This window comes from Alosa pseudoharengus, unplaced genomic scaffold, assembly GCF_046254945.1.
Source record: "Alosa pseudoharengus isolate Yale_2024_CS ecotype anadromous, Long Island Sound unplaced genomic scaffold, YU_APseudo_1.1 YU_APseudo_1.1_scf_2, whole genome shotgun sequence".
Taxonomy (NCBI): Eukaryota; Metazoa; Chordata; class Actinopteri; order Clupeiformes; family Clupeidae; genus Alosa; species Alosa pseudoharengus.
This window is the reverse complement of record NW_027468663.1, coordinates 44,649,498-44,661,778: the sequence shown is the minus strand read 5'-3', so window position 1 is coordinate 44,661,778 and position 12,281 is coordinate 44,649,498. Positions and strand designations below refer to the sequence as shown.

The window sequence follows — 12,281 nt, the reverse complement described above, 5'->3', positions numbered from 1 at the left end:
CTATTCAGATAGTTAGTTATGGAAAATAGTGTTGGATGAAAAAAAAAAAGAGTTGAATAATATTTATTGTACTTTTTAAAATAATATCTGACATGCCTCATATCCCCTTTGGAAATTAAAGCAGAACCTTGATCATACTGGCAAAATACGATCAATATGCAGTTTAAAAAAAATTGATGTACAAACAAGAGTAGGCTACACAAATGCAGTTACATTTGAACTTTATTCCTTTTGTCTACTTTTTGATATCATCTTAAACAGCAATATCCACAAAATATTAACAGTGTGCAAGAAAACATGAGTTATGGCACATCAGAGAAGAACAATTACAAAAAATAGATATATTTCTTCATAATCAAGGCAAGAAAGATACGTATGCATACACAGGAAATAACACAAAATCATGACTCAGGCTGGGACTGGATTCTACTGGCTAACAACTTGGCTACAGATATAACCCACATAAAGCCTACTCTGAGCTCTCGCCAATGCACTCCATGTTTAAAAATGGCGGACAAGAAGGTCTCGGCGTCACGGCTACCTCAGCACCTTTTTTTTAGTGTTCTTGCTTTGTGTGGCTAAAAAGAATGGCAACTCTCCTCTGTGTAACCATCGGGGTACGACATAGAAAACTCCACAACCTAACCAGCTCCAATGACAAGAGCAACGGTGATGTGGCGACATCTCGGCTGTTCATGGGCTAGTCCCGACGGAGGAGTCTAGGCAATGCTGAATCTGGCACTTAAAGAAACGAAAACAAAAGACACTTGGCACAGTGGACTCCTCACACTCCCTGCTGGTGAAGAGATAGGAAACTGTGCTCTGAAATGCTCCGTGTGTACCTTCACAGTGTTTACTCCAGTGTCATGCCATCTGAAATGGTACAAAGAGTCAACAGTTTACTTGGTTGCTGCAGATCCAACCTGGCTAATTACGGTTAGGCAATGTCGTTTTTCACACTCCGACTGCTGTTACACGTCCATCATGATTAAGAAATCCTTGTCTTTTTACTGACTGGAGTCAATTTCTTTCAGCACATGATCATTTTATTCAGTTTCAAGACAGGCCGAGACACAGCTAAGTAATATTTCTGTGTGGGGTGCCAGCTGACTTGTCCCTTTAACTGGTTAAGAAGGACAGCATCATGTCCCGCTCTTTTCCTTTTCTAATTCCAAACTCTACAAGGCACAGTACAGCTTCTGCTCAAGTCCAACTGCTTCTTTGCACGGGGTCACCCAACTCACTTCTATGTCCCTTGCACTGAAGTTCTCATCCGTTTGGGGAGAACCTTGATGATAATAATGCAACAGCTCCATTCATTTGAATGTAGCTTTAAGCAACGAAAGAGGAGCAGATCAGTCAGAGACCATGGTGATTTTTTTGGAGTGCACCCTCTCTTTCACGCTTTCACATCTGGACTAAGGGTAACCTGCACTCACCATGGCATGTGTGCTGGAGTCTTCTATTCACTTCTCCAGTACTGAACACCCTTTCAATTATCAGGTGGTGGATGAGGACTGGCGAGCGAGACATCAGACACCATACCGAGACACCATACCGCTGTCTGACTCATCAGCAGCGGTGTCTTGTGACTTCACCCTATCTCTGACTCACAAGTACAGGGGGGGGGGGCTCTAATTTTCTATAGGGGCTCGGGACTGTTGTTCTCTGTGCAGTGACCACAGGTCAGAGCCTCACTTATGGCGGTCATGCTGCCATTTTCAGCACAAAGGCCAGTGAGTGACAACACAGTGCTATTGAGCGCTAGCCCAGACCATGATCTGTGGTTGTGTGTTGACGGGCAAAGTTGAAGTCATCTGACTCCATTTTTAGTCGATTCTGTGCTGTCGGTCAGGCTGCCCACAGGCAGACAATGCTCCCACTGACCCTCTCTATCGCTCACACACACACTCACACACACACACACACACACACACACACACACACACACACACACACACACACACAGTGTGCCTTGACCTTGCTGTTCCCTACTGAAGCAGAATGTGCTACTCGAGTGATAAACCCAGGCTTGTGTCTTGTTATGTAACATGACACGCTGCCCTTGACACCACTGACTACGGGACCACAACACATGTCCTAGCATCAGAGTGCACTGGGGAAGATATTCATGAACGTTGGACCTGCATACTGGGCAGTTCACTCATATCACACAGGTAATATAGACTGCCAACACACTCAATCCATTCGCTACAGTTTTTTGAGGATAGAGCAGGTGGAGCTTTCGGGTTCTTTGACTGGGTGTCTCTGATCGCTATACTGTTGGGTGTGGAGGTAGGCTATAATGAACTTATCCATCTTATCTGACACAGAGCCCATCCAGATGTTTTCCCTTCCCAATAACAAACAGAACTGTAAAACATGGTCGATGAGAAGAACAGAAATATTACACAAAAATTACAAAAGATAAAACATCCACAGAAAATGAATGCGCTTTAGTTATCAAACACTGTACAGCATCATACTCAATGACTCAGATTCCATATAGTCCATATAAAGAAGAAATTTCACCAAACAAATCCAAACAGCTAGTCTCAAAGGTAACACTTTGAAAGAAAGTTTATACATTGTTTTCTTTCTTTTTTTTTCTTCATGGATTTTACAATCAAGTTTGGTTTCAGAGACGAACAGCAATCTCTGCTTGGATGAGTCTTTTTTTTCTGAGACTCAGTCTTGTGTTGGCGTGTGGCACATACAATTCAGTTTCTTCCTCAAAATGTACTGAGAATTATCCAAAGGCTATAATTTTTCTTCAGTTATGTATTAGAGGTTTCCTTGCCTATCCTTCTGTTATCACATCTACATAAGCTGAAAACCTTTATGCTTCAAGTAAATAGTGGGCTTAAATATAGACTATGTTAATATAATTGAAAATGAGGACATTAAAATCAGGGGTATTTGTTTCTTTTTAGTTTTTTTCAAGATATCATATGTAAGTATGTTTTTCCAAGGTTAGTAACAAAAATGTATTGAAAACAAATATCAAGTCTATAGTTCAGTGGATCCAATTTGAAAGAATTTTAAGTGATAACTTAGTCTGAGAATACTGTAAAAATATTGGCAGCTCTGCCAAAAGTCTTGAATCCCTTTGTAAATCATAAAATGTGCTGTCGCAATAAAGGTAAGCATGTCTGCAATATTTTTCTTCCATATTTGGTCATACAAATCTACAGGTAGCCACTTTCAGAAAATAACACAGCTAATCATTAACACTGAATAACCATAACCACAGTGTGACTGGACTAGCCAGCTAGACAGTCAGCTTATTCCGTCAACCCATGACACAACGACCTCCCTTAACTTTCGCTACTCTACGCACAGTCCACATCGTCAACCCTCGTCACTAGACCCGTCCATCACCCCATGGTAATATGGTCAACTCTGGACTGAAAAACATGCTTTATATCACTCAGTCGCTATATTTTTTTTCTCAATGTTTAGCATTTTAAAAATTGTGAGATTCTCAAATCTGCCATCCCCCTGTTAAGTACATCTGTGTGAATGAATGCACTAGAGACAGTAGCCAGAGGTATTCTGCGCGTATGCACACATTCATTCACAGAGACGCACTCAACCACTGGGCTACATGATGCTGAGACGGATATTGCCCCTTCGCCTTTATCAAGAAAGTGTGGCATTTTAGTTTTTTTTTTATCCAGAGTTTTTTTTTCTGAGTAAAAAGTAGTGTTTGAATTGCGCCCACTGACTGTAACTGGGCATCCACAAGGTCGGAGAGGCAGGGGTGGCATCGGGGCGCGGCTATAGAATGATGCAGGGCTTCTTGTCTTTGAAGGGGTTCTCCGAGGTGGGCACCCCCACCAGCAGGGGGTCGTTGCGGGCGTGCTGCTCACAGTAGCTCATGAGGTCAGCTGCAGCTTTCGACACCTGGGGACAGGGATGGGAATAACATTACACTATTACGGGGGTTTCTCCACGTGCATGAAATCAGTGTGATGCTCTTTCATTAGTAAAATCAGATGTAGTAAACTAATCAAGAAGGCCACTGTCAAGCTCCATCAACATTGAGGATCAATAAAGTATCTATCTATCTATCTATCTATCTATCTATCTATCTATCTATCTATCTATCTATCTATCATTACAGAGAGCAGGGAAGGCTGAAAACCATGCTGAGCTGGAGCTGGGTATAGGGATGGGGGTTGGGGCATGGGAGTAGGGTTGAGATGTACTATTCTATTCCATCAATATCGCTGGGGTGAAAACTGCTTGTTCTTAATTTTGGAGGGCTATGTGTTGCCCATAGGGTCCTGTGTGCTTTTACTGTATGTGGTCACACAGTGACCAGTCCTAGTTGCTGGCTGTACCTTGATGCGCTCGATCCCCGCCTCGATCCTCAGCTGCTCCACCAGCTTCCTGGCCTGGGCTATGTTATTAGTTGTCGACATTCTCTGCCATCAGTTATGAAGCTGCAACAAGGAGAGAATGCTGGAACAAAGGAGAGAATGGACAACATTAGAGAACATACCACCTAGTACAAGGGCAAGAGGGAACAACGACTCGTCTTTTTCAGTTTTGGGAGTTTGAATTTACTGGATATCACAGACATAAACACACACACACACACACACACACACACACACACACACACACACACACACACACACACACACACACACACACAGAAACATATTGTGATGTTAACACAACACAAGCCCATTTTCAGTGCCTAATAGTGCTCCTTACTGGCATGACTAATCTCCTTATGCAACAAGACCGTCTAGAGTACTCCAACAGCACACCAAAATGCCTCAGACACCGAGGTGTCCAGTCAGCCGGCCGGCTATTTCAGACCTTCTCCTCAACAACCACCATCAATCACTCTATCAGTGCAACTCAGGAACAGGTGCAGTCTATCCATTGTGACCAGCCAGATGGCCGTATCTCTAGTAAACTAGCTGGGGTGGGTGCAGTGGACAAGGGGCATAACAAAGTGCAAATAGTGAGGCCTTGTATGTGAGGATGGCCTGACGCTCTCCAGCCAGAGGGAGTGAGTGTGTGGGGCCCCCTGTCCTCCTGACTCCTCCGCTCCACCACCCTGTCCTATCAGTGGCACCACACACACACACACCCAGTCACCACAGCTCCTGCTCTGGATCCTGGAGGGCCCCCACAATGTCCCTCCCCACTGGGGGAAGTTACTTGAGATAAATGTGCACATTAGAAGTGTTTGTCTGCAACCTTGAAGCAGATTCGATGCAGATAGCACCAGTGTAAAGGCCAGTTCACTCTAACCGCCCTGTGTTTACCTTTGGAAATTTGGTCTCTACATTTATCCCAATCCGTGAATTAGTAAAATACACTGCACACAGTGAGCACACAGTGAGGTGAAGCACATCTAATCCTGGCGCAGTGAGCTGCCTGCAACAACACAGCGCTCGGGGAGCAGTGAGGGGTTAGGTGCCTTGCTCAAGGGCACTTCAGCCGTGGCCTACCGGTCGGGGTTCGAACCGGCAACCCTCCGAAGCACTAAGCAGTAGGCCACGACTGCCCCAGAAGGTCAGGGTCTGTGGGCCTTTCAAACCCAAAGTGAACATCTCACAGTCAGTGGTGGTGTTAGTTGTCAGATAACTCCTCCAATGTACACTTCAGTGTTAAACATGCACATCCAAAGATCAGCTTGTTCAAATGTAAAACCAGAAAGTAAAAAATGCAAAGTAGAAATGCAATAAAAACAAAACTGTCTCCTGACTCTAGAAGTGCAGACAGTGTCCCGCTTCGATACAACTGTATGGTTCACAAATGCAGCTCGGGAAACATAGAAACATAGTCATAAAAAAGACCTCTGTTCTTCTCCCTCGCATAAACACACATTACATCAAACCCCTTCTCCTTGGCACATTCCTCAGCTAGTAACTATTACCCTTTCCTCTCCGAGCTTTTCCAAGAAGTGGCTCTCTGCAGAACAGACACCTTTCTCAGTGCCTTTCTCCTTTGTCTTCACAAGGGCACACAGAGCTGCTTTTCACAGGGCACCTGCCGCCTTCCAGGAAATGTCCCGCGCAGCCCCGGAGCTAAATGCTTACTTGAGAATACACAGACATGCTTTCATTCGAATGAAGCGAATGTACACATCTCATGAAGGACAATATTTCTGGGCTACACCTTTTTTTCCCCTTGAGACCCTCCACCTGTGTCACACTGGCCTGGTAAGAAAACGGCTACCATATGACCTGGGAGGAGAATAGCTACTGTTTTTGTCCCACTTTTGTGCCGTTCCAATGGTTTCGTAATAAAGACATTGAATAAATGGCCTAGATTTGTCAGCTCACACAAATGATCTGGTCTTTGCCAGTAAACATGCATCTGGTGAAATGGCGCTGTAATGTTAGGGAACTTCCATTCTCGCTCATGTTCTAAAAATGATCTTGGACTGCAGTCAAACCGTCATGACCTGGTGCAAACGTGTTCATCAACAGTGTGCATTTATTGAAGGTAAGCAAAAGCAGGGATTAAAATAGTAACACACTCTGTTTCTCTGACATCACATAAAGTGGGTTAAATCAAAGGGGGTTCTTCCAGGTCGAATGGCGCCACCAGGCCCCCTCCTATTCCCCATAGGAGAATCCATTTTCCCCTTTCAAGGCCAAGTGGAGTTCCTCACTCCCATTCAAAACACACACACACACACACACACACACACACACACACACTCCCTCCCTCCTTCCCTTCTACTCAGCCCTTCAATGAGCAGTAAGCCTCACGTGCAGTAGGCCCCCTCCCCTTTAAATTGCTGTGTGGTCTACTGAACAAGCATCTCTTTCTCCAAAGAGTGGAATTCTGTTCTTCCCAGAGGGTGAGGGAGGAGTAGGCAGTTTGTCACGGCTCATTCTCCCATACCTGAAACACTTTCAGGGCTTTTCTATTTATCTTCTGCACGTGCAATGTCCCTTTGACCTTTTGCATGAATGCACAAATACCCACTGAAAATGCTACGAAAGAACAAGACACTACCTCACAATGCCCTCAGCTATTCAGATGCAATTAAATATAGTCCTGTTCCATTTCTGGCTAGGAAATCAAATGTAGTCACACAGAGCAGGGCTGTGTAATAAACTCTATTGGCACAGAGTACAGTCATCTCAGCCTTGTGACTTTGTTTGGCATCTCAACAGACAATCCTGCCCTGCCGCTCTCTTCTGACTGACTGATGGACTGAGTGAGAGCGTGTGTTTGACACCCTTACTTTTGCATCGTCTCCTGGGATTCAGATCTGTTCCTGATTTGATCGGTTCACTCCCCCCCCCCCCACTCCGAGAAAAAACAACAACAACACACGCACACACACACACTCCTCCAACTCCCCACAGAAGATTACTAAGAGCGAGGGAGCGAGCGAATGAGTGAGGGATGGCGGGAGGGAGAGTGGGTTACGGAGGAGGGAACGCTGGTGGGAAATGGACCCGTGGCATGGCGCGGTGAGTCTGACGTGGAACAGAGCTGACGAGCGCTGATTACAGTACGGGGGGTGGGTGGGAGTGCCGGCCACTCGCTGACAGTTGGTGGCGGGAAAAAGGCTGAGCAAGAGAGCCCTGGCAGGAGTCTGAGGAGGACGGTTGTGCCAATGAGTGTGTATTGCACTCCAGATTCACATGTGTGTGTGTGTGTGTGTGTGTGTGTGTGTCATGTGCTTTTGTGTCTAGATGCTATGCTATTGTTCATAGCTATTACTTCATGGCATAAACATCTATGGATAAAATGCCATACATGGAAAGGTATCAGCTCATTCTACAGCATGGTCATTGATGTGAAAAATCTAATGAGTAACTAAAACCATTCAGGCTGTATGTATGCTATATCACATAATTTAAACCTGCACCAAAGGCCAATTGGCAATTGCTAATGACAAACTTCATTAGTTCATGCTGTTCAATGAAAGAAAGATTCTATTTTTGTACTGTCATAACTGGAGTAAGCAGCAGCATTTGCCCCAAATACCACACCTTTTGTGTTATACAAAAAAAAAACCGTAAGACTAAAAATAAACTGTCCTCTAGTACTTCTCCAGTACTTTGATCTGCCCTCTCACAGCATGCCCTTTCCCCAGAATTAGAATGTGTGTGTGTGTGTGTGTGTGTGTAAGAGAGAGAAAAAGTGTATGTGTGTGTGAAAGAGATAGATAGATAGATAGATAGATAGATAGATAGATAGATAGAGAGCAAATAATGAATTATATCTATATATATGAGAGTGAGAGAGATTACTAAAATATGTGTGTGTGTGTGTGTGTGTGTGTGTGTGTGTGTGTGTGTGTGTGTGTGTGTGTGTGTGTTTGACAGAGAGAGAGAGAGAGAGAGAGAAAGAGAGAGAGAGAGAGAGAGAGAGAGAGAGAGAATGAGACAGCGGGAAGTGGAGGGAGGTTTTTTGCCTCTTATGTCCTGTTGCTTCTGCTGCAACCAACACGCATGACATCAACAGCCTCCAGAAATGCTTTGGTGCCTTTCTGCCTCAGCCAATCCAGGAGCTCACTTGGCAGCAGGCCGTGGAATGCAGTGTTGGGGGGAGGGGAGTGGAAGAAAGGGGTGTGTGTGTGGGGGGGGGGTTCTGATCACTCAGCTGACCTCATGTGATGAGTATGAGCTCATAGTAGCATGATGTGGAGGTGGGGTGTGTGTGTGCTGCCATTAGTAGTGGTGCTTTGTAGGGCTGGGCGATATAAACGGTATAAGCGGTATGCGATAAAAATTTGGCCAACGATAGAGATTTTTGTTATACCGGCATATTGCGATAGGTCATTATGTCATCAAATTGCAACACGCTTGGCCTGCCGGGACCGGTGTTCCAGTTTAGATGGTGAGCAGGTTAACTTGTGATATTTGCATAAAATCCGTGAATATTCAACAAGACCCTGCCTACTTGTTAACAACGCTTTGCTCTGCCTCCGCCCTTCCAGTGCTGGAGATTCACATTTTCACAAGTCTACAGTGCGTGACAGAATATGAAGCAAGATCTTGCCGAAAACATGCGGGAATCGCTATGTATAATGCATGTCTGCTTAAGCATCCACACAAAATGTTGTGCAAACAGGAAATGTGTCAAAGTAAATCAGCGAAGGTTTTGTTGGGTTTCGAACATGAGTCTCACTGAGGCAAAATGTTCTAGGCATAAGCACTATCACCACTATGCCACAGAGAGCAAGGCTTGTTATTAGTGTATTAGACTAGTCTACTAGCTTACTAGCTATCCTGATGTCCATGTTAACTGGTGATAGCCTATAACATGAGCAAACACAGCGAATGCATGCCTTGAATAATGCAGATTAATTTTGCCTCAGTAATTTTGCATCACAAACAGTAACAAATTACCCCATCAGACGTTGCTCGTTTTTTGTGCAGAAAGCAAAAATTATGAAGATCACTTAGGCCTCGAACTGCTCACTTAAATAGCAAGCTAGCAGCAATAGTCCACCCTGCTAACCAATTGCACCACTGGTTATTTTATATCTATGCAATAGCATGGTGTTCCTATTAAATGAATGTAGGTCTATGTTGTCTTGTGACAGCTTATTTGTTAATCGATCAAGATATTCATTATAGCAAACATCTAGGCTAAGTGAATGTTTTGCAACAGGCTGCTGAACGAGCAGTAAGTAGGCTAAACTATTTTCTAATTTAGGCTACGTGGGAATCTGAAACAGCAACATCTGTCATCAAACTCTCTCATCAAAGTTTTGTAATATATGCTACCATGATAACCATTTTGTGTCGTCAAATTAGGACCAACAAATTAAATAATATTTAACTCGGAGAAAATAAGTTTCATGTGTTCACTTCAAATCATTAGACAGCTCACTGCATAACTTCACCTAGACATGACACTAAGTTATGATAATTTTTGCACATGACTGACGTATTTCATATTATTAACCCCCAAAACGGAATAAAGTGTTAGTGGGACATGCCAGTTTGTTGTACATCAGTTAGGTTTTGGTATGTGAGGCAAAGATGAACCTATTTTGTTGTTTTGAGGCTTGCATATGCTCATGTTAAATTGTGATGGCACCAGTTAACATGGGCGTATATTTTCTCACTTATGTTAACCTGTGTTAACTTTGACTAACAGTTCAATATATACATAGAAATCTGGCATTGATTTCAGCAGCTCATAGTGTAGTGGTATAGACGATGTAGAAGCTAATCCAATCAACTTTCTTGTCCATGCTGGTTCGAATCCCAGCTAGATCGCTAGTTTTATTTTTTTCCATTCATTCAGTATGTGTCATATTTGTGGATAATGCTTAAACGGACATGTATTAGACATACACTGGTGATGTTTTCAGCGATATCCGTTATATTGTCTCACTTGCAAACACTTCGTGAAAATGTAGCCTAATATAAACCTGCACTATCGGAGGCAGAGCAGATTAAGAAGTAGGCAGGGTCTTGTTGAATATTCACTGATTTTATGCAAATATCACCAGTTAAACTGCTCACCATCTAAACTGGAACACCGGCAGCAACCACGAGGAGGCCACAGGTGTGGAAAAATGGCAGCGAGCGGTGAAGGTATTGTAACGATTTGATAGCGACACAGACAGTTGTCCAATCAAAAGGTTTATTAGCTGAGAACGAGAGCAGGGACACAGACCCAGAACACAATACACACGGAGCAGGTCAAGTACACACACACGCTACACATACAGGGGTGGACGCAGCCCCCCACACAAAAAGGATCACACACGAGGGAGAACTAAAAGGGAAACATGTCACGATAAAGACGCTAACTTTAGACTTATAACTTAGGAGAAATACAGACATAAACCCCCAAACAGGGTAGGAATTTCACGACGGCCACGTCGTTGCCTCTTGCGTTGGCCGTGAGGCCCCTTTGAAAATCAGAGGTTTACAGGCCACGGTGGCCTTGGTGCCCCCTTCTTTCAATATTCTGCTTTGCGTCCTACTAATAGCGATTTTTATTTAGCCTGTGTGGCCTGTCAAAATAATCTAAGCATTCACAGCGCAAATTAATTGAGTATTTTACGCAGTGGAGAAAGTGACAGCGCAAGAAAGAAAGTGCGTCCAAATTCCATTCATCTCAGTTGAACTACTCGCGAAGTAGCCTATTCATCACACAGACATCACAAGTATCACATGAAAGAGCTTTTTCTCAGCTTTTAAACGATGTTACCCGATAATTGCTTAGTTGAACGGTTCGCGAGAAAAGTAAATAATATAATTCAATTTAATCATACATTCTACTGAAGGTTTTGCGTCCCATGATCTCCCAACCCATTCATCTCGGATACTTCACGAACCCTTCTTTTAACACACGACAAACCTCATATCAAAATAAACAGTAGACCTTACCGAACACAAAGGTGTAAAGCAGTCCCCTGTACAGTTAGCCGTTCCAGAGTAATCCAGTTTTGATGTAGTAAATTTCGACATGCATGGATGTCTCCAAATTTGGGCTTTAAGTTTTACAATGTGTTTAAATTGTTCCACATGATTTCATAACGGGCCAAATACAAAATAAATGTTACAAATATCGCCTAGATATTGGTAAATCAGAGGACAGCTGACTGAGTTTGTGAAAGTAGCCTTAGCCTAATGATCACAAAATGCTAAGCATGCATCTAGGCTATTTGAGTTTCTTAAAGCTGAGCTGTGGTTAAATTGTTCAATACATGATTTTATAACAGGCCAAATATAAAATAAATGTTATAGCCTAGATATCTGTAAATATTAGATGATCAGATGATTTACAGTTCTATGTAATATGTCATGTTTCATGTTTTTGTAATGTTTCATACAGTGATGTCTACTGCAGTGAATAGGCTAAATAAAACTTTGATCATTTTTATAGCCAATACATGTTTAAATAAGTAACAATCTTGACTATTTTATGCAAGAACCTGCTAGACCTATATTGGAATTCACACACCAAATTATACCGCAATATATACCGTTTACCGTATGTGTCCCAAATTATACCGCAATATGAATTTTAGGCCATATCGCCCACCCCTAGTGCTTTGTTTGTCATTTGTCAGCTGGACAAGAAGCATGGGGGGGGGGGGCATTAATGACCACTACCCACATTAATTACCATGCTATTGCTCTGTCATGTGAGTATCGGCTCACCCTTGCCTTAATCTCTCTCTCTCTCTCTCTCTCTCTCTCATTCCAGTTACAGCATGGTCAGATGACTCCATGCTTCCTGCCCTGCTGTATATGTAATAAAGGTCAAGGGCAAATGTATTGCTCAACCCTCACATTCCACCGCTGAATTAAGTAAGATAG

The 12,281-nt window shown here is 43.3% G+C and overlaps 1 protein-coding gene across 3 annotated transcripts in view; it reads right to left on the bottom strand.

Annotated features, from left to right (window-relative positions):
* Positions 1-204: 204 nt before the first annotated feature.
* Positions 205-12,281, bottom strand: part of gng7 (guanine nucleotide binding protein (G protein), gamma 7) — a 27,457-nt gene continuing 15,380 nt past the window's right edge. For all 3 annotated transcript variants that reach the window (XM_076295171.1, XM_076295172.1, XM_076295173.1), the window contains 2 exons: positions 4,347-4,467; positions 205-3,906 (listed from right to left, as the gene is read on the bottom strand). In XM_076295171.1, coding sequence (XP_076151286.1) covers positions 3,781-3,906; positions 4,347-4,427 — 207 coding nt within the window. In that variant the 5' untranslated portion in view covers positions 4,428-4,467 and the 3' untranslated portion in view covers positions 205-3,780. The remainder of the gene's footprint in view (positions 3,907-4,346; positions 4,468-12,281) is intronic.